Source organism: Dama dama, chromosome 20 (genome assembly GCF_033118175.1).
Source record: "Dama dama isolate Ldn47 chromosome 20, ASM3311817v1, whole genome shotgun sequence".
Taxonomy (NCBI): Eukaryota; Metazoa; Chordata; class Mammalia; order Artiodactyla; family Cervidae; genus Dama; species Dama dama.
Window position 1 is genome coordinate 56,250,176 of NC_083700.1, and position 23,772 is coordinate 56,273,947.

General features: G+C 34.8%; 1 protein-coding gene across 3 annotated transcripts in view; it reads right to left on the reverse strand.

The window, feature by feature from the left end:
* Positions 1 to 3,886: 3,886 nt before the first annotated feature.
* The window catches only part of LOC133041100 (calcium-activated chloride channel regulator 1-like), a 28,781-nt gene continuing 8,895 nt past the window's right edge, over positions 3,887 to 23,772 (reverse strand). For all 3 annotated transcript variants that reach the window (XM_061121476.1, XM_061121478.1, XM_061121477.1), the window contains 9 exons: positions 21,791 to 22,018; positions 20,778 to 21,002; positions 17,025 to 17,202; positions 15,263 to 15,363; positions 14,681 to 14,905; positions 14,278 to 14,548; positions 13,512 to 13,682; positions 12,732 to 12,974; positions 3,887 to 8,025 (listed from right to left, as the gene is read on the reverse strand). In XM_061121476.1, coding sequence (XP_060977459.1) covers positions 7,685 to 8,025; positions 12,732 to 12,974; positions 13,512 to 13,682; positions 14,278 to 14,548; positions 14,681 to 14,905; positions 15,263 to 15,363; positions 17,025 to 17,202; positions 20,778 to 21,002; positions 21,791 to 22,018 — 1,983 coding nt within the window. In that variant the 3' untranslated portion in view covers positions 3,887 to 7,684. The remainder of the gene's footprint in view (positions 8,026 to 12,731; positions 12,975 to 13,511; positions 13,683 to 14,277; positions 14,549 to 14,680; positions 14,906 to 15,262; positions 15,364 to 17,024; positions 17,203 to 20,777; positions 21,003 to 21,790; positions 22,019 to 23,772) is intronic.

The window sequence follows — 23,772 nt, forward strand, 5'->3', positions numbered from 1 at the left end:
TTCCATTTTTTCTCTTCTTTTTCCTTTTTGCTTTTTAGTTTGGGAACTTCCTAGTGACATATCTTCAAGCTTGTGTGTTAACTGTTCAGTAGTGTCCAACTCTTTGCAGCCCCTTGGACTGTAGCCCACCACGCTCCTCTGTCCATGAGATTCTCTAGGCAAGAATACTAGAGTAGGTTGCCATTTCCTTCTCTAGGGGATCATCCCAGCTAGGTCTCCTGTATTGCAGGCAGATTCTTTACCTTCTGAACCACCAGGGAAGCCCAAAACAAAATGACCATGGTGCATTGGACAGGAATCAAACCTGAATTTCCAGCATGGGAGGTGAGAAGTCTACCACTGAACCACATAGCCCCTATCTTCAAGCTTATGATTCTTTTATTGGCCATGTCCAGTCTACTGGTGAGTCCATCAAAGGCATTATTCATTTCTCTTACAGTATTTTTGATTTTTTAGCATTTAATTTTGATGCTTTATTAGGGTTTATATGCCTCTATTTTCATTACTTGTTCTTCCATGTTGTCTACTTTCTATATTAGAGTCCTAGGACATTAATAATAGTTATTTTAAATTCTTGATCTGATGATTCCAAAATTTCTGCTATATCTTAAGTCTGGCCTTGATGTTTTTTGTTTATTTTTGTTTTGGTGCTTTCAGACTGTTTTTTTGCCTTTATCATGCTTTGTAAATTTGGCTGAAAACCACACATTGTGTGTTCAGTGAAAGAAACTGAGGTAAACAGGCCTTCATCTGAGATTTTATGCTATGTGGCTAGTAGTTAGGGTATGCTTACAAAACCTGTAACTTTAGTTGTCTGAAACAAAATTTACTGTAGTGTCTATTTTTGTCTCCTTGGATGTTTTGAACTTCCCTAGAGACTCTTATGAGAAGGCAATGGCAAGCCACTCCAGTACTCTTGCCTGGAACATCCCATGGACGGAGGAGCCTGGTAGGCTGCAGTCCATGGGGTCGCTAAGAGTCGGGCCCAACTGAGCGACTTCACTTTCACGTTTCACTTTCATGCATTGGAGAAGGTAATGGCAACCCACTGCAGTGTTCTTGCCTGGAGAATCCCAGGGATGGGGGAGTCTGGTGGGCTGCCATCTATGGGGTCGCACAGAGTCGGACACGACTGAAGCGACTTAGCAGCAGCAGCAGCAGAGACACTTAATTGATTCTGAGGCTTCTGTTTCTTTTATCTGTAATCTTCTGTTATTATGAAAGAAAAAGTGAAAGTGTTTAGTTGTGTCAGTCTGATACTCAGTTGTGTCAGACTCTTTGCATCCCATGTATTGTAACCTGCCAGGCTCCTCCAGGCAAGAATACTGCAGTGGGTAGTCATTCTCCAGGGGATCTTCTCTGACCTAGGGATCAAACGTGGATCTCTCCTACATTGCAGCAGATTCTTTACTAACTGAGCCACCAGGGAAGCCCATTCTGTTATTATACTGCAGTCTTATTAATGTGATAGTAAGGTGTGGGGGAAAGGGAAGCATTTTATAGTCCTATAGTTAGGCCTCATTCTTTTAATGTGCTTGTCCTCTGAGCTGTGACGTTTACACCTGTTTTATAGATTTTTTTTTTCCTTTGATAAGACAGGAACAACTAAATGGCTGTGAAGTTGGGTATTTCTCTTCCTGAAAGTTCATTATGCTCTTGTAAAACCTAAGCTGAATAGTTAGGTAACATTGTTTCCCTCAAGGACAGACTTCTAAGGAAAACAGAATGCTCTGGGCATATTTCAAAATGATTACTTTTCCTTCTCTCCCTGCTAAAAATCTGAAGGAATTTTTCTTCAGTTCTGTCTGAAAACATGGTGAGGCTCCTAGAGCAAAAGCTCAGGAAAGTGTGTAGGTTCTTCTAAGGTCCCTTGGAGCTTTTAACTCTTAACTTTAGCTGCACTGGACCTCAGCCAGTTCACTGTTTATAGTTTGTGTTCCTACTGATACTGGCTTCTGTGGCAAGGTTCAAGTCCTGGGCTTCTGTTCTAACTGTGATTCTCTGTATTTGTCTGTCTTTCCAGTTAATGGAACAGCATATAGTAATATGGGCTTAATTCTTCGGTGGATCTAAGAATAATTGTTGCTTTTTAGTTATTCGGCTTGTTTCTTGGGAGGATGGTAATGATGACCTCTAGCTGTTTATGTGTCAGACTGGTGCTCCTGATTTTTTATAAACTGATCTTATGTCTGGTAACTTTACAGAATTCTCTTATTAGTTTTAATTATTTCTTAATTCTGTTGGCTTTTCTGTGTCACCTAAAAGTAATTACAGTTTTGTACCTTTCTTCCCAATTATTGTATCTTCTTTTTTTTTTCAAGCTGCATAGGAATCTTACTTTCCTCAGTGACTGTTAAAGCTCTGTAAATTATTTCTCAGCACAGCAGCCACATAGATAGACCAAATTAAGACCATTTAAGGCCTTCATAATCAGCAGTGATTTTTTTTTATGATTTATAGACTTTTAAGTGATTTGTTTTCCTCAGGATTTAGAATTCTCCCCTGTTGTGTCTAATTTCTCATCCCAACTTGAAGATTCAATGCACTCTTTAAAAATTTTTTTTAAATGGTTGGATTGTACAGTAAGATTCATAGTATCAGGTTAACAAGGTTTTCAAGTGTTTCATTTTTAATTGAAGAATGCTGGTTGAATTATATTTTTATATGTGTATTGAAATAATATAGTTTTTCTTTTTAAGCTATTGATGTGATAAATTACATTGGTTTTCTAATATTAAACCATCTTTGGATTCCAGGGATAAATTCAACTTGGTCAGAGTATGTTATTATTTTTTACATATTCCTCTGGTTTTGTTATATTACTGTATTATGATTTTTTCCTGACTTTTCCAAATGTATCATATAGCTTCTTCCTTTCAGACATTCAAAGAGTTTTTGAAATATTCCTGTCTGTAAACAAAGGACTTTCCTCTAATATAACTGATACTCTCTCTGTCTCTTTCTCCTTCAGAAAAAAAAAAAAATCACACTAGTGCTATATTAAAGCTTAATTTACATTTTATTAAGTAGTTTATAGATTCTGTTGACACAATAGTTTCCTGAAATGCTGTGTGTTGATTGAGATCACTATTATTAAGTGGTTAGCTTTCATTGTATCAAATTCTTACAATATCATGTGTGCATGATAGCTTATGGATTTTTTTAATGTAATTTGTCAAATTTTAATACCTTTGATGTTATGAAAATGTTTATTAATTTTTTTCACAAATATTTATTACATATCTGTTATCTATCAACTACTATTCTAGATGCTGAGGATGTAGCAGTCAAAACAAATCTCTGCCTTGATGGAGCATCTTGTTGATACCTTTGGATATAAGAATGATCTCAGAATATAAATGGGTCTTTAGTGACATTCCACAATTCATACAAAAGAAAATTATTCTTGTTATCTAATAGTCATTTTATGCCTAGAGTCAAGGCTTTGATTGATTACTTTTAATCAATGATAAAAAACAAATTTGACCTCTTTACTGCTTGGACCATATTTCATTGAAAAATTATCTTATAGTCTTTTTTGATTACAGTTTGTATTAATATGAAGTATTCATTTATAATAAGAATGAAATGTAAATAATTCTACCATAAAATTATTTCTGTTGTGGTTTCATAACTATTTTTCAAATGGCTTAAATAAACTTTGATTTTGTTAATATACTGAATGAATTTGTAGCACACTTTGAAAATGTTTCTTAAAAAGTTTCTCCAATAACTAGGGAGTTCCCTAGTGGCCTAATTGTTAGGATTTGACACTTTCACTGGCATGGCCTGGCTTCAGTTCCTGTTGGGGAACTAAGGTCCTGCAAGCCATATGCCATGGTCAAAAACAAAACAAAACAAACAAAAAAAAAAACAAGCCAGCAAGTAGAAATAAGCATTTTATTTTATGATGAGTTAATAAATGGATTTTTAAAATATAAGGAATGGTATAATCATTTTGCCTTAAATTCAGAGTATAATTAGAACTAATAAACTGAAGTACTTAGGAAATTTATGACTTTCGTACATTCACTTGTACATTTTAAAGAGTTATATAATACACCATGAATATAGCAAATGCCCCTTTATGGATCATTGCCTTGTTGGGGTGAAGGGGCTTGTATAACTCAACGAAGCTATGAGCCATGCTGTGCAGAGCCACCCAAGATGGATGGGTTATAGTGAAGAATTCTGACAAAATGTGGTGCTCTAAAGGAAGGGATGGCAAACCACTCGAGTATTCTTGCTGTGAGAACCCCATGAGCAGTATGAAAAGGATATAACACCGAAGAGGAGCCCCCTAGGTTGGAGTGAGTGAGAGAGTGAGGGAAAGTCACTCAGTCATGTCCGACTCTTTGCAACCCTGTGGACTATAGAGTCCATGGAATTCTCCAGGCCAGAATACTGGAGTGGGTAGCCTTTCCCTTCTCCAAGGGATCTTCCCAACCCAGGGATCAAACCCAGGTCTCCTGCATTGCAGGCGGATTCTTAGCCTGCTGAGCCACAAGGTAAGCCCAAGGATACTGGAGTGAGTAGCCAATTCCTTCTTCAGAGGATCTTCCCAACCGGGAATTGAACTGGGTCTCCTGCATTGCAGGCGGATTCTTTGCCAACTGAGCTATCAGGGTTGGAAGAGCATATGCTACTGGGGAAGAACACAGTACAATTATGAATGGCTGCAGAAAGAATGAAGTAGCTGTCAAGCAGAAACAATATTCAGCTGTGGAGGTGTCTGGTAATGAAAAAAAAGTCTGATGCTGTGAAGAACAGTATTGCATAGGAACCTGAAATATCAGATCCATGAATCAAGGTAAGTTGCATGTAGTCAAACAGGAGATGGTAAGAGTGATCATTGACATATTAGGAATCAGTGAACTAAAATGGACGGAAATGGGAGAATTTAATTCAGATGACTGTTATATCTACTACTATGAGAAAGAATCCCTTAGAAGAAATGGAGTAGACCTCATAGTCAACAAAAGAGTCTGAAATGCAGTACTTGGATGCAATCTCAAAAATAATAGAATGATTTCAATTCGGTTCCAGGGCAGACCATTCAACGTCATAATAATCCAAGTCTGTGCCCCAGCCACTGAGGCAGAAGAAGCTGAAGTTGATTAGTTCTGTGAAGACCTACAACACCTTCTAGAACTAACACCAAAGAGATGTCCTTTTCATCATTAGGAATTGTAATGCAAAAGTAGGAAGTCAAGAAATACCTGGAGGAGTAGGCAAGTTTGTCCTTGAGTACAAAGTGAAGCTGGGCAAAGGCTAATAGAGCTTTGTCAAAAGAACACACTGGGCATAGCAACACATAGCAACATGTAGCACACACACCCTCTTCCAACAACACAAGAGATGACTGTATACATGGACATCACTAGATGGTCCATATCAAAATCAGATTGGTTATAGTCTTTGCAGCTGAAGATGGAGAAGCTCTACACAGTCAGCAAAAGCAAGATCTGGAGCTGACTGTGGCTCAGATCATGAGCTCCTTATTGTAAAATTCAGGCTTAAATTGAAGAAAGGGAAAACCACTATGCCATTCATGTATGACCTAAATCAAATCCCTTATACAGTGGAGGTGATGAATAGATTCAAGTGATTACATCTGATAGACAGAGTACCTGAAAAATTAAGGAGGGAGGTTCATTGTAACATTGTACAGGAGGCAGTGACCAAAATCATCCCCAAGAAAAAGATATGGAGGAAGGCAAAGTGGTTGTCTGAGGAGGCCTTAAAAATAGCTGAGGAAAGAACAGAAGCAAAAGACAAAGGAGAAAGGGAAAGATATACCCAGCTGAATGCAGAGTTCAAGAGAACAGCGAGGAGATTTAAGAAGTCCTTCTTCAATGAACAATGCAAAGAAATAGAGAAAAACTAAAGAATGGGAAAGACTAGAGATCTCTTCAAGAAATTTGGAGAATACCAAGGTAACATTTCATGTAAGGATGGGCACAATAATGGACACAAACAGTAAGGACCTAACAGAGGCAGAAGAGATTAAGAAGAGGTGACAAGAATACACAGAAGAACCATTCAAAAAAGATCTGAATGACCTGGATGACCATGAGAGTATGGTCACTCACCTAGAGCCAGACATTTTGGAGTGTGAAGTCAAGTGGTTCTTAGCAAGTATTACTACAAACTCAGATAGTGGAGGTGACGCAATTCCAGCTGAGCTATTTAAAATCCTAACAGATGATGCTGTTAAAGTGCTGCACTCAGTATGCCAGCAAATTTGGAAAATCAGCAGTGGTCACAGAACTGAACAAGATCAGTTTTCATTCCAACCCCAAAGAAGGGCAATGCCAAAGAATGTTCAAACTACTGTACAATTGCACTCATTTTATATGCTAGAAGATTATGCTCAAAATCCTTCAAGCTAGGCTTCAGCAGGGTGTGAACTGTGAACTTCCAGATGTTCAAGCTAGATTTAGAAAAGGCAGAGGAACAAGAGATCAGATTGCCAACATTGCTGGATCATAGAGAAAGCAAGGGAATTCCAGAAAAGTATCTATTTTTGCTTCATTGACTATCCTAAAGGCTTTGACTGTGTGGATCACAACAAACTATGGCATATTCTTAAAGAGATGGGAATTCCAGAGCACGTTACCTGTGTGCTGAGAAACCTGTATGTTGGTCAAGAAGCAACAGTTGGAACTGAACATGGAACAACTGACTGTTTCAAAATTGGAAAAGTAGTAAGACAAGGCTGTATACTGACACTCTGCTTATTTAACTTCTTTGCAGACTACATCATGTGAAATGCCAGGCTGTATGACATAAGCTGGAATCAAGATTTGGGGAGAAATATCAACAACCTCAGATATGTAGATGATACCACTCTGGTGGCAGAAAATGAAGAGGAACTCAAGATCCTCTTGATGCAGGTGAAGAAGGCAAGGGAGCTTGAAACTGGCTTGAAACTCAACATTCAAAAAATTAAGATCATGGCATCTGGTTCCATCACTTTGTGACAAATAGATGGGGGCAAAGTGGAAACAGTGGCAGATTTTCTTTCTTGGATTCCAAAATCATTGCCTATTGTGACTGCAGTCATGAAATTAACAGACCTTTTCTCCTTGGAAAGAAAGCTATGACAAACCTAGACAGTGTGTTAAAAAGCAGAGACATCACTTTGGCAACAAAGATCCATCTAGTCAAAGCTACGGTTTTTCCAGTAGTCATGCATAGATGCGAACATTGGACTATAAAGAAGGCTGAGTACCAAAGAACAGATTCTTTTGAACTGTGGTGCTGGAGAAGACTCTAGAGTGTCCCTTGGACTGCAAGATCAAACCAGTCAATCCTAAAGAAAATCAACCCTGGATATTCATTTGAAGAACTGTTGCTGAAAACTCTAATATTTTGGCCACCTGATGCCAAGAGCCGACTCACTGGAAAAGATCCTAATGCTGGGAAAGATTGAAGGTAAGAGGAGAAGAGGACAGCAGAGGATGAAACAGTTAGATGCATCACTGACTCAAATGAACATGAATTTGAGCAAGCTCTGGGAGTTGGTGATGGACAGGGAAACCTGGCATGCTGTAGTCCTGGGGTCGCAAAGAGTTGGACGCAATTTAGCAACTGAACAACAAGAAAATAGCAAATTAAATCCTAAATAAATGTGTACCAACTATGTATAACATTGGTTATCAGCACTGACACAATTCCTAGTTTAAAATATAGAGAAAATCATTGGTAATCCAAAAATTGCCAGAGTGATTTCAGAAATCTTGGTACCCAGAGCATGGACACTGTCTTCTGGTAGAGGAATAAATTTGATTGCTTGTACAATGTAAGAAACCTCTGAGATGAGATTGGCTTCATTGATGGCTTGGACTGCAATATAGAATTTGGTGCCATTTTCTATTCTAAAATGTTCTGGCTTAAATTCAAAATTTTCTTTTGAGCCGGCCTCCTTAGGTATTAGATTAGAAGTATTCACTAAAGTCGCATTGTCAAAATCTTCTTGGAGATCCATGAAACTCTTACTTATTCTTATAATGTAGCTGTTAGCTAGAAAATAAATAGATATTTCATGTATGTTAGGATCACTAACATGCCTTATTGCTATCACATCAGTTTATATTTAGGGGTCCATCAGGAATGCACACTGTTTTTTTTTGTCTGGTTATTCCATCTTCTTTAAGAATACACATATAAACAGTTCTTATCTAGTTATCTAATCACAAAGAATTTAATTCAGAATTGTATATTACTAAAAATGGAATCTAGATTTAAAAATAGAAATATGAAGAACTGAGTCTACTTTTGATTTAGAACAAGGAACACAATAATGTTTGAGTATAGTAATGACATTCAGTAACATTCAATACCCTCTGTCTGTATTATTTTTCATTAAGCTGAGAAAGGGAGTACTAGGATGTATGAGTAAGAAAGCAGATAAGTAGGGTGGGAGCCAGGGATAAAGACAAAGAGCAAAGGAGGGCAGAGAATTTAGAATCTGTACTAAAAATTAAACATGTTTAGGAGCTAGGCAGACTTTGATTTGCACCTTAGTTCTACTTTCTAGCTGTAACAAAGAAAAAATTAATTAGTCTTTCTTACCTTAGTTTTCTTATCTGTAAAAAAGAGAATCAGTCATTCAATTCAACAAATATTTATGGAATTTTATATATGAACATTATATAATATAATGTATAATAATATATGAAAAGTGTTTAGCACAATGTCTGGAACTTAATAAATGTTTGAAATATTAGCTATTATTATTGTTATTTTATCAAGAAAGGAAAGAAAGATGCTGACAAATGCTTCATTCAAAATGCTTTTAGAAATCTACAGGAGCAATAGATAAATACATTTTAACATTATGAAATGCCATGAACAATAAAACATAAAATATCTTTTTTTTTCAGTGAAGACTATTTTTTCATGAAATTTTGAATGTGTTTTAAGTATGTGGTGAGTAGCTTAAATTTATTGTTTTCTTTTAAATTCAGGCCCTATGCCTTAACATTCAGGTCTTTTAATAAATAAGTCCTATGAAACTTATCTACTCCATTACTCTTCACATCCTCTCTGCATTTAATTTCTGCAGATCTATCCATCTAACTATCCATCCATCCCTTATTTTAATTTAAATATTTCATTGTGATATTTTGCTTTCTTGACTTTGATCATATTATTTGATTCCTTTTCTCCCCGACATGAACCCCTGGAATGTGCCTCCCTCTCCCTATCTATGCAAATTGTACTTATTCTTCAAGGCCCACCCAACAGGAGGTCCAGTTTCTTAATGAAGTCTTGGTCATGTATTTTATCTCTTGGTAACTCTCTTCCCTGAACTTTTATTGCATGGAATTTAGTTTTCCAATCTTATAGAGGCTCAGTTTATCTTTCCAATTTGAATGTATTATTCTTTAGGACAAAAATATGTTTTATACTCCTTTTGTATGAACTAGAGTACCTGGTACTGTGTTTGGCATGTATTTGACATCCTTAATTACTTCTAGGCCCCAACAGACATGAAAAGGTGTTCAGTCTTAGCAATCATTAGGGAGATGCAGATTAAAACTACCTCACACCTGTCAGAATATACATTATTAAAAAGACAACAAATAACAAGTGTGGCGAGAATGTGGAGAAAAAGGGAACCCTCTCATCCTGTTGGTGGGAATGTAAATTGGTGCAGCCACTATGGAAAATAGTATGGATGTTATTAAAATAAAAAATAGAGCAACCATATAATTCAGCAATTCTGCTTCTGAATATTTTTCTGAAGAAAACAAAAACACTAATTCAAAAAGATATATGCACTACTATGTTCATTGCGGTATTATTTACAATAGCCAAGATATAGAACAACCTAAGTATCCACTGATAGGTGAATGGATAAAGAAGATGTGGTGTGTGTACAAACAAACCTGTAACGGAATATTACTCAGTCATAAAAAGAATGAAATCTTGTGTTTTGTGACGTGAATGGACCTAGAGTGTATTGCTAAGTGAATTAAGTCAGATAGCTAAGATGAATACCATATGATTTCACTTATATGTGGAATCTAAAAAACAAAACAAATGAACAAATGTAACAAAATAGAAATAGACTCATAGATACAGAGAACAAATAAGCATTTGCTAAATGGGAGGTGAGTAGGGGAAATGAGTGAAATAGTCGAGGTAGATTAAAAGGTACAAACTTCCAGTTACAAAATAAATGAATCATGGGGATGAAATGTATGGAATGGAGAGTATAGTCAATAATACTATAGTAACTTTGTATGGTAACAGATGGTTACTAAACTTAAAGTGGTGATCATTTTGTATTGCATAGATATATCAAATCACTATATTATATACCAAGAACTAACATAGTATTGTAGGTCAATTGTACTTTAATAAAAATACTACTTTTTGGCCAAAAACAGTTACTCAGTTGATGCCCAAAATGACTAAATTAGTGGATCATAAAATATTAAAATTACATCTACATGTTTTAGTATTTCTAGGTCATCTAGTTTGATTTGCATATATGACTGGGATGGAAATGGGGTCTCAGTAAACTTAAGTTTATCAAAGATCCCTGGTGGCTCAGATGGTAAAGCTTCTCCCTACAGTGTGGGAGACCCGGTTTTGATCCCTGGTCAGGAAGATCCTCTGGAGAAGAAAATGGAAACCCACTCCAATACTCTTGCCTGGAAAATCCCACGGATGGAGGAGGCTGGTAGGCTACAGTCCATGGGGTCACAAAGAGTCGGACACAACTAAGTGACTTCACTTTCACTTTCAAACTTAAGTTTTTCATTTAAAATTATATAGATAATTATTTATTTTTTGATACTGTTACTACCTCCTTTTGTAATGCCTAGGGGTAAAATCTGATAGAACTACATCTTCCTATTTGTTACCAGGAGAGAGGGAGATCAGATCCCACCTGTTTTAGGTATTTGAGGTTAAACACAGTGCAATTCTTTCTTCCTCAATGTATGTATGAAATAATTTCTTCCATCTTTTAGTTTCTATAATCAGCATAAGGGACATTTATTATGAATCCAGTCTTGATCTAAAGACATGGTCTTAATTGAGTTCAATTTTAGAATTAAACATTTAGTCAGATAATTTCATTTATGGATTTCTAAGTGGCAGTATTTTTTATTTTCACTATATTTTTAATAGTCAAGTGTATTTCAGAAGCTGTCATGATAAGAGTCTTAGTATTGAAGTACAAAGAGCTCTTCATAGGTATTTTATGTTTCTTTTGACCTTACAATGATTTTTTTTTGTTGTATAATAATGATAAAGAGATATATAGCTACATAGGAAATGAAAGATTAAGAAGCATTGTTTCTTTTGAGAGAGCCTATAGTAAGGGATGTATTATAACACAAGGGAAAGAGCATTTAAAGTGACTTTTCAACACTAACAACCTCTGAGATATTGTCTGTTGATATGCATTTTGCTTTCATTTTACCACCTTAAAGGGAAAATAACAAGATTGGCTTTACCCTATGAGAATCTGCTAGTCTAGCACAACACTGGAATATGATAGGCATTCAATAAACACTTATTTAATTCAGTTAAATTTAAAGCAAAGCTAAAAGTGATTTAAGTTTTTAAGAATGTGGGCAATTTATTATGAGAAAGTTACAGTAGTCATGTATGGGTGTGAGAGTTGGATTATAAAGAAAGCTGAGCACTGGAAAATTGATGCTTTTGAACTGTGGTGTTGGAGAAGACTCTTGAGAGTGCCTTTGACTGCAAGGAGATCAAACCAGTCAATCCTAAAGGAAATCAGTCCTGAGCATTCATTGGAAGGACTGATGCTGAAGCTGAAACTCCAATACTTTGGCCACCTGATGTGAAGAACTGACTCATTGGAAAAGATCCTGATGCTGGGAAAGATTGAAGGTGGGAGGAGAAGGGGAGATGGTTGGATGGCATCACCAACTCTATGGACATGAGTTTGAATAAGCTCTGGGAGTTGGTGATGGACAGGGAGGCCTGGTGTGCAGTTTATGGGGTCACAAAGAGTCAGACACGACTGAGGGACTGAACTGAACTTGAATGAATAAGATAATTTGGCCTTGAACTTTAATTCAAACTTCATAGCTAAATCTCTGCCTATTATCCTCTCTCTCTCTGGGACATCTTCACTTAACTTTGCTAACTTCTCTCATTCTTCAAGACTTAGGTCAGTAATAGTCTTTCCTGAAAAGCCCTTTAAGTTATACCTTGTGATATTAACTCTCAACTAGAAGTGGCTATCCAATGGCGTATCTCATCATATTCTGTAAAATTATCTATTTGCAGAAAGTGTCTTTTCCACCTAACTAACTGTTGACAATAGGGATTATTTCTTACGAACCTAACAACATTTGAAAATTTAAAAAAAGGTCAATGAATGAATGAAATTGTTCAAGTGAAGTTATACGTAGAAAAAATTTCCCCTGTTAGGGAGAAAGGAATGCAACAGAAAGCTGTTAAATCAGTCTTCTTAAAGTAATTTCTAAGATGGTTCATATTTTGAGAGGCAGTTTGGCACAACACGATCTGATGAGAGTGAGTTTAACTACTAATTTATTAAATATAGAAGTAATTTGGGGCAGTTCATTATCTCTTCAGGCTTAAGTTTTCACATACATAAATAGATGACCCATAGTAGACCATCTATGCATGTTATTTATAAGTAGGGTATTAGAAAATTTTTAGCAAATGAAAGCCAATGTATGTAATATTTTAAAATGTAGTATCAAACTTACCTTTTCCTTTATCTAGGACATTGCCAGGGGCTGTCCATGAAAGTTGAATATAATCTTCTTTGAACTTAGCCTCAAGATCTGTAATTTTACTGGGTGGGAGCACAGAAGGGTGATTGCCAGGAGGAGGAGGAGCTCCTGATACAGTAAATGACCCTCCAGAGGTTAGTCTGCTAAAGTCTTCTATTTTAACTTTTGCCAGGTCATCTTTGACTTCAGGTCTCGGTGGATTCAGTATAATTTTACCTACCAAAAAAAGCAATTTTGTAACATTTCACATTGTGATATCTTTTCTTATCTTGTAATCTCATTTGCAGCTGTAGATAGTTAATGTTGATTGATAGCAGCCATTGAAAAAGTAGCAGCTTTTAGTGAAAAAAAAAAAAAAAAAAAAAAGCTTGTTTTATTGGTGTCATTTTAAAATTGATGGGGAGACATTATGAAGTGTTAGTCCTATCATTTAACTTATCTGTCTTACTTCTTGGTTCTAAATTCTCCAAGGACAAAGATGGTGCCTTACTTATTTTTGTAGCTCCACATCTAGCAAAGTGCTTGCCACAAGTAAATTTTTTTCACTATAAATGAAATGAACTCAGGGAGATGTAAACAAAGCATGTTGTAAGTATAGTTCTATGCTAGTTCCATTATCATAAATATGGTTTTGAAACAAAGAGATGATTATATAACTATATAGTTAGGTTTTCCACGGTACCTTTTATTTTGAATGCTCGCCACATTAATTTACCTAAATAAATGACACATTTCTATTTTAATGCCACTTACCATTTTCAACATAGCCTGCAACATACAGAGCTTTGTTCTGTTGTTGTCTTAAGTTTAGCCTAGCCATGTTGTTTCTTGCCCACGCATGTACTTTTAAACTGTATCTACCATTTCCATAGTAATCTGTAAAATATCTTGAGTAGATGCCATCATTCTTGACAGTATCAGCACCTTAATATTGAAATGTTATATTAGACACACAACAAAGTAAAATATGACAATATCAGCTATTCATGAGCCCTAGTGATGGAAGTTCTTTTGTGAGATAGTATAGGACAATTTTTTAAAATATATGAACCCTCGAATCAGACTACTTGAATTCGAAGCCTGGGTTGACAGCTTGCCAAACTTTGACTTTGAAAAAGTCTAATTCATAGTAAGCATTCAGTTAATATTAGCTATTATTATTTCATAAGAGAATCCTAACAAAAAAGGAAAATATAACTATACTGGAAAAAGATATGCAAAACACTGACACTAACAAAAATAAAAAATTATTGTGCTCTAGGAAAAAATAAAAATTATTTTTTTAAATTTTACATGGAAAAAATAAAATTACTTATAAATTCAAAGAAGATAAATGTACTCGTGTCAATACCTAGACAAGGTAACTAAGTAAAAAGTTAAAAAGCTTTAAAAACATTAAAATTAAATTTAATTCACTTAAAATATGTTTCATTAGCATATATAGGAAATAATGACTTCTGAGGCATGTGACTGTAGTAGGATTTTAAGTTCAGTGGCAGTTGATGCAGATTGTTATTACCTGCACCATTGTCCCAGAGCTCCAATGTTACTTGATGTCCATCTTCAGTTTCTATGATGGCTATTACTCTGATTCCCAGTACAGGCAAAAACCCTTGACTGACTTGTGCATAAACAATCACTGGGCTAGGGTAATGTGCTGTATTTTGACTCATGTGAGCTGTTGCAATTACTGGGGGTGTAGTAGGACTTCTTGCTCGAGTGGTCACTGTCACTGTTAGCGTTTGAGAGCTGGCATGATTATTTAGAAGGCTGTAAGTCCAAGTACCTGTCTAAAAATTAAAAAAAAAAAAAACTACTTGAGAGTTTTTGTAATATTTTCCTACTCCCATGTGAGATGTTATTTTCATTTTCTTCCTTAAAATTGGTTGATAAAGCATGGAGAAAATAAAAAATATTTTTACCTCTGCAATACCGGGTATTCGCAGACGAGCAGACCGAATATTTAACTTATCTTCTTTGAAATCCGAGGTTTTATATTTCTTTCCTTTTGGATCTTGGAGAACAATTTCTGGCTTTTGTATTGTCCATGTGACAACAAAGAAAGTGTCATTTCCAATTGTACTGTCTATGGGCACTGTGCCATTTACTCTTTTCCTTCCTGTAATTTTCAAGGCTTTGCTTTCCAACTGTTACACAAATATAAACAACAATCACATGAAACTGATTTGTTATTCCAGTTATAACATTTCAAAGTTTAGTCAGTTCAGAGTAATTCTAAATGTACTTTTAAGATTTCAATTAAAATAGCTAAATTATTTTGAAGAATTTTGCAAATAAAAAGCATTTATATTGACAAAAATAGAAGAATCAAAAGAAAAAGTGTCTGTAAATATTACATAAAGCAAATTCAATAAGGATGTTTTCTGGACACCCAAAATGTTTTCAGGCAGATAAGTTATTTATTAGAGAAAGAAATTACTATTTAGGATAATAAAAATCTGTTACAAGTGTGAAAAGGCAAAGAATTTTTAAAAAATACCGACCTGAATAGCCTGCTGAGTGATGCTTCCACTTCTAGATGAAATTCTACTGAAAGCATTAGTAAGGCCATTTATGTCTTTATTGGCAAAGAAACGATATCCTCCTAAAATGGAATTTTGTTTACTTTTATAATCTAATTTTATTTTATTTTAAAAATTTTTATTGGAGTATAGTTAATTCACAATGTGTTACTTCAGGTATACAGCAAAGTAAATCAGTTATACAAGTACGTATATGCATTCTTTTTTAGTTTCTTTTTCCATATAGATCATTACAGAATATTGAGTAGAGAGTTCCCTGTGCTATACAGTAGGTCTACACACACACACACACACACACACACACACACACACATAGTAGAGTTTATATATCAATCCCAATCTCCCAGTTTATCCCTCCCCTACTCTTTTTGCCCCTGGTAACCATAACCAGGCAAGTTTGTTTTCTACATATGTTACTCGATTTTTGTTTTGTAAATAAGTTCATTTGTACTAGTTTTTTAGATACCACCTATAAGTGATATCATATGATATTTGTCTTTAATCTAACTTACTTCACTCAGTTTGACAATCTCTGGGTCCATCCATGTTGCTGCAAATAATATTTTGTTCTTTTGTATGACTGCATAATATTCCATATTGAATATTCCATATTGAAGGCGGGAGGAGAAGGGGACGACAGAGGATGAGATAGTTGGATGACATCACTAACTCAATGGACATGAGTTTGAGTAAGCTCCAGGAGTTGGTGATGGACAGAGAAGCCTGGTGTGCTGCAGTCCATGGGGTAGCAAAGAGTCGGACACGACTGAGTGACTGAACTGACTGAATATTCCATATGATACTAATTTTAAGTGGGAAAATCGTTTGCTATTATGCTCTTATCAATATACTATAAAATACATTTTAAAATTTCTTTTTAAACTTACAAAAGATTAATTTCCCAGACCTTAGGAACTTTTAGTATATCTGTATCCTAGATGTAATGCTACAATAAGTAAACCTTGCTCAAAATATATTAGAACAAAGGAAAAACTGGCCAAAAAAATATTTTTAATCATTAGATTTAAGTGCTTGCCACATTAGTAAAGCTGATGTAATCTCTAAATAATGTTATGAAAGTTAAAGATATTTTTTAAACTAGCTGCTTATTTTCTGGTTATATCTAAGATACACCAAAACAATTAGAGAATGACAGTTTAGAATAAATTAAAATTGATTAAATGCAGATAATAAATGATACAGGAGTTAATGAAGAGGGAGATAATTTAGGTGTCAGAAGCTGGAAAAGAATGGATTACAGAGAGCAAGATTTGGTATTCAGGTCTCTGACTATAGCCTTGGGCAAATAATTTGTACTCTCTAGGTCTTACATTTCTTCCTCAATGAAATAGTGCTATCTGAATCTCTACTATAAGATTAAGCAAGTAAGATACTGAGCAAGGATTTTGTAACTGCACTGGAATAAGTCCTTAGTAACCATGGAGAAAGAAGGTTCATCCTGATGTACTGGTAAAAGTGATGAGAAATGAATAAAGACAAAAAATGTTGACTAATATTAAAAGAAGCTAGTATAGGTAGAAATAGAGAGAAGTGGGAGTGGGGAGAGGAAAGACATTAATTTGAAGGATGAGGACAAGGAAAGGACAAAGATGAATTTTTTAGGACAGAAAAATTTTGAGCAGTTTGTAGTTTCAGGGGAAAGAGCCCCTGGAATGAGAGAAACTGAAAATGTATGTATTCAAATTCTATTTCAAAGGTTTACCTGTCATATTTGACAGTGTCTCCAGTTCTTTGGCAGCAGAAGGTCCCAGAGCAATGGTGTGGATGATCGCACCACTTTGTTTTACATCCTCAAAGCATAAATTTATTTCATTATCTTCCCCATCAGTTAATAGTATGATTTCAGAACCAGAAGTACTTTGGTTACTGTGGATAATTGCCTGATAGTGAAAACCCAGATTATTAATTAGATTATATCTAAATAAACTAAGAATAAACTTTTTCTTTGGTCTTGGAGAAGTCACTATGCGTCAGAGTAGGCAAAGGGAAACTTTGTATTGTCATTCCGGGTTGAGTTGGTTTGAAAATGAGTGTAATGTACAATGGTCATGTAGGTTTCCAAAGGCAGAATGTTAACAGTGCTTTCACATATACACAAACTACCCAAGAGAGAAAAAATAAAATACTTAGAACCCTGTCTAACTCACAGTAAATACTCAGTGAATGTTAGCTGTTATTATTATCTCAGGAGGTACTTGGGATGGAGGCAGTTTTGGAAGTTTGCAGACTAGACATTTGTAAAGCTTTGACTGAAGGCCAGTGTGCAAAGTTAAATGATGTGACTTGTGCTTTTTAATTCATAAAAGCTAGTTGATAATTGAAGAATCTCAAAATTTCCTGGAAAAAAAATGGATGTGTCATGAAGAGTTCATGAATTTATCAAGTATTATAATTTGGAGGGGTATTTTCCCGATTTTTTACTAAGAGTAGTGACTAAGACAATTTACTCAGACAAATTGAAAATAAATTCTAGCTCTGCCATTTGTCAAGTGGAATAGCTAGTGTTTAGTCTGTCATTTATGTATAAGAATATAATTTGTATTTATAGTAGGGTTCTATAAATAGCTTGGATTCTTTACCAACTGAACTATCAGGGAAGCCCAATAAATAACTCAGTGTAATGATTACATTTTTGAACTTCGGAGTAAGAAAGATCAGGTTTTGAATCATGGATTTGGCAATTACTGACTATATGATCTTGAGAAAGATATTTAATTACTCTGAAAATCAGTTTTTGTGTGCAAAATGGGCATGGTAATAGTGCCTGACTAAATATTAATGGTAACAATAAAGTAAAATTATGAATGTAAAGCATTTAACGTAGGCACTAATGTAATATGTGCTTAATAAATTCAGACATTTTGTTATGATTCTGTAAGTAAAAACATGGTTTCATTATATAAGTAATTAAGAGGTTTTTACTTGTTTGAATGTATTGATGATATGATATAATCTCTTCAGCAATAGAGTCTTGTCAAAATGTTGTAAGAAATATATCAAAGCATATTAAGAAAAACATATATGAATCAATGTGTGCTAACAGTATAACACAATCCCAAAATATAGCACTTTCATATTTTAGAATTGAATAAACATATGTAATAATTATGATTTTTTAATAGCAATCCTTTCTTGAGTACTTGTTTAATATTTTTATTGAAATATAGTTGATTTACAATGTTATATTAGGTTCAGGTGTACAACATACAAATTTTCTATTTTGTCAATTATATTCTAAAGTTATTACAAAATAATGACTATGTTTCCCTGTGCTGTACAATGGATCCTTGTTGCTTGTTTATTTTATACGTAGTAGTTTATATTTCTTAATACAGTATTCTTATATTGCAGCCTCCTCTCTCTTCTCCCCGCTGATTACCACTAGATTGTTCTCTATATCTGTGAGTCTGTTTTGTTATATACAGTTGTTTGTGTTATTTTTTAGATTCAGCCTATAACACAGTTTTTGTCTTTCTCTGTCTGACTTATTTACTAAGAGTAATACCCTGTAGGTCTATCCACACTGTTGAAAACGACAGAATCTCCTTTTTTTTGCTGAGTAATATTCCATTGTTTATATGTATATATACATACCTACACACTGTGCTGTGCTGTGGTTAGTCACGCAGTCGTGTCCAGCTCTTTGCAACCGCATGGACTGTAGCCCGCCAGGCTCCTCTGTCCATGGGGATTCTCCAGGCAAGAGTACTGGAGTGGGTTGCAACGCCCTCCTCCAGGGGATCTTCCCAACCCAGGTCTCCTGCTTTGCAGGTGGATTCTTTACTGTCTGAGCCACCAGGGAAGCCCTACGTGCACTACATCTTCTTTATTCATTCATCTCTTGATGAACACTTGATTTGCTTCTATATCTTGGCTATTTTAAATGATGCTGCTATGAACATTAGGGGAGCAACTATTTGTCTGACATAGTTCTCACAAATTAAATGATATAAGTACTATTATTTCTTTCTCCCCCAAAGAAAAAGAAATGCAAGAAGGCAGAGTGGTTGTCTGAGGATCATGACCTCAGGTGTCATCACTTCATGAAAAATAGAAGGGGAAAAAGTGGAAACAGTGACAAATTTTCTTTCTTGGGCTCCAAAATCACTGCAGACGTTGACTGCAGTCATGAAATTAAAAGATGGTTGCTCCTTGGAAGGAAAGCTATGACAAGCCTAGACAATGTATTAAAAAGCAGAAACATCACTTTGCTGACAGAGCTATGGTTTTTCCAGTAGTCACGTACGAATGTGAGACTTAGACCATGAAGAAGGCTGAATGCCAAAGAACTGATGCTTTCGAATTGTGGTGCTGGAGAAGACTCTTGAGAGTCTCTTGCACAGCAGGGAGATCAAACCAGTCAATCCTAAAGGAAATCAACCCTGGATATTCATTGGAAGGACTGATGCAAAGAGCCAACTCATTGGAGAAGACCCTGATGCTAGGAAAAATTGAGGGCAGGAGGAGAAAAGGGTGGCAGAGGATGAGATGATTAGATAACATCATGACTCAATGGACATGAGTTTGAGCAAACTCTTGGAGATAGGACAGAGGAGCCTGGTGTTCTGTAGTCCATGGGATTGCAAAGAGTTGGACACGACTTAGCAACTGAACAACAACTATTCCATTAATTGAAGAAACAGATTTTCTGAGTTGAATAACTCATCCAAGGTCCTTTTACTGGTGAATAATAGAACCACAATCTCAGGTTTGTCTGGGTCTGGAACTTGCGTGTTTTCTTAAACCGATATTCTTTACAGCAAATATACATCATGAGGAAAGCCAGGAGATGACATTAACTAGTGGCCCAGATAAGAGTAACAGTCCCCACTTTTTAGCTGAGGCAATGAGAGAATCAATGAAGGGAAGGACAGAGTTTTCTGTTTTTGTGACTGAAAGAATATAAATAAACTAAAACAGGGCTGTCTTATGTTGGAAGAAATTCAGATGAGTACTGGATGCAGTTGAATATAGTGCTCAAAAGTTGCTTGCAACTTTTGATTTCACAATTTTTATTTCAATAAACTTCTACCCACGTATCTTGAGTTTGGTATTATGTTTGAGGAACTACCTATATTTTTGTGATTTTTAATGTCAATTTAATTTGATGAACTGAGATTTTCTTTATCCATAATATAAAAACATTAGTAATCTCTCTCTTCTACAATCTCCTTAACAGCATTATTTTTCCCTCATAGTGATTCAGACTATGTAATGCTAAAGAAAAGAGGAGCTTTTCAGTAAAATCATGATGATTATGTGCTCACAGAATTTTTCTTCCCTTTAATCACTCCTCAGTGCAACTCAGTTTTTCAGGAGTATGGACAATAGAAATTCTTCCAAAATCATTTAAATGAGAGACCTCTAAGCTCATGACACTTGTTCCAAGAGAGCTGGACAAAATTAAAAGGAACGATAAATGTGAATGATATTTAGAAAAGCATTTTTATCTTACCTGGAATCCTGCTTTGAGCCCCTTACAAATTGAAGTTCCACCACTAGCTTCTTGAGGCAGATTTGCAGTGATCTTTTGGTAAGCATTGTCATCAGTTATTCTTGTTAGATGATTTTGGATTTCAGCAACATTGTCAAATGTAACCATCCCAACCAAAGATCCCTTTTCAATAACTTGAATCAAGTATAGTTCTGCTGCTTGATTCATTCGAAAGAGACGGTCTTCCTGTAAGAAAAAAGATGTCTGAACAATTCCTGGGTTTCCTCCAATCTTTGGTGAAAAACAAAGTTTATGGGTCAGAGATCATGATAACAATTGATTACTGTACTTTAGAGTTTGGCTTCATTATATTAAAAAGAATATTAATGAAAAACAAAATTCATCATGCCTTACTTGGAAAAGTCTTTAAAAATTTATACCTTCTTTTTTAACAATAAGGAAATAATTTTAAGATGCATACAAAAATGTTTTTTGCAATATAATTTTTGATAAGAAGTTGAAAATCACAAAAATATCCAGTAATGGGAAGTTGAGTAAATTATATTATGTGCATATGATACAGTCATTAAAAATTGTGTCATGGAATCATTTTGTTCCTTGGGGAATATTTAAGGTACAGTAAGTAGAAAAATCATTATAAAAAATTGTGTAAGATATCACATTTTTGAGGAGGAAAGACAAATACATGAACAGAAAAAAAAAATAGGAATGACATGCTCAGTGGTGGAATTATGGGTGATTTTTGTCTTTTCTCTTTGTTCAGTTGTGTTATTTCCTGTTTGTTAGAACTAAAAGTTAAAGAATGGACATCATCCATGATACAATAACTTTAACATTTATTTTATTTTAGTATATTATCATCTAGTGCTTGTCCACATAAAATCATAGTACTAAAATTTGTTAGAATAATAAAAATATTTTTCGTTAGCTTAGTACAACTGAATCTAAGATTAAATTGTATTTCTATTAGCTTAAATATCTTAATTAGGAGAGCTAACAAATAAATGTCTTACTGAGGCCATACTTCCAGATTTATCAAGTACCAAACAGACTACCCGCTGTTTGGACATGAGCAATGAAAATGTAGGATGAGTTGGTGGATTCATTTCTGTCATGGGAGATGTATTCTGAAAGTCAACAGAGTTCATGATTACATCCCATGTACTTTTGCCATTGCACATTTTGTTTTGTAGGTTTGGAGCTTCTGTATTGTGTGTTTCTTCTGTACAAAATTCAGTCACCTGGAAAAAAATCAATTGAAAGACAATAATAGGTAACTGATGAAGCATTACCTTCCTTTCCAAATATATAGTTGACTGTCTTATATGTCCTCCACAGATTTTATTTCCTGACAAGTAAAAATTACTTCATAATCTAACATTCTCACATCCATTTTGTATACTTGAGTGGAGAAAAAGCAAAGTAAAACTGTCAGTATGCACTGGAAAGTCATTTGGTGATTCTTTTAGGTATAGGTAGATCATAACACTGGGGGATGATGATGGTTGACACAACTGCTTAAGTTGTGGGAGTAATGAAATTTCAAGGAAGAATATAATGGACTTGAATATTCATTATTTCAGAGCATATTTCTCCTGGGTCTGAGCTTATGCCCTGGGTATAGATGCTATGCAGTATATTTAGTTTATATTACAATAATTAGAAGGGAATATTATTACACACAAGATATATAGTTAAAGTACAGTATTTATCTCTGAGCCATATCTTATATAGTTAGTTGTGCTACATATTTCAGTTACATGGTTTTCTTTCTTTATTGTTATCTATTTTCCAGGCAGGCAGCATGAGTTATCTCCTCATAGGCAAATGCTTTGGAATTTATAGTTTGGTGCAGACAGTATATTTTAGAATTATCCTCTTGTGTTATGTGATCTGATATCTATTTGGACGCTCAATTCTTTGGCTACCTTTGTGGATCCAGAGGCAATAGATTACAATGAAAGATCTAGAATCACACTTCAAATACTCCCAGGAGGGAGCTTTGTTAGGCTGGAAAACAATTTATACTTAAATATTTCATTGGATTTCTTTAGGAGTTTTAGAAAAAAAATATAAAGTCTACATTTTTACTCAAGTCTTTTTTTTTTTTTCTTTTTTAATTTTTATTATTATTATTTTTTTTTTCCCAGTGGGTTTTGTCATACATTGATATGAATCAGCCATGGATTTACATGTATTCCCAATCCCGATCCCCCCTCCCACCTCCCTCTCCACCCGATTCCTCTGGGTCTTCCCAGTGCACCAGGCCCGAGCACTTGTCTCGTGCATCCCACCTGGGCTGGTGATCTGTTTCACCATAGATTTTACTCAAGTCTTTCAGTATTAATGCCCTAGATTTCACAATTTTAAATCTTATTGGAAATAATAGGCCTTTACAAACCCCTACCCTTAGAAGTCTATGTTACTAGTAATTTTATTTATGAAAACTTGCTCCTTTTAAACCTAGAGGTAGTATGCTTTATTTTGATTTGTTTTTTCTGGTAACTTCATAGGTTTCATATTTAAAAGTCATTTTTATGTGTTTGGAAACTTTCATTAAGTAACTATAGTATGCTTACATTAATTAAGTTGAATTTACCCAGAGAAAGAGACAATTCCCTATTATCCAAGTATTTTATAAATTTAGAAAATGAAAAATTTTAAGTTTATTTTGTACTCACCTTATGCTAAGTACTGTGATCATACTTTATTTATATTAGTTCTTATAAAACTAGTCACAGTAACACTGTAAAGTGAATATTATAATTTCCATTTAAAAAGCTAGAAAATTAAATCTTGGATTTAGCAGTTTGCTTTTAGTGATACAGCTTTAAAATGACAGACTGGATTTTTATATCAGCTCTGTCTAACTCCAAGGCACCTGTTCTTCTCTTCTGAGCTTCATACATTTAACCAGATATTTCAAGTCAAACATTAGCTTTGGAACTTGAATTATTGTGTTGTTATTTTTTAATTTGTCCGATTGGTGATTGTG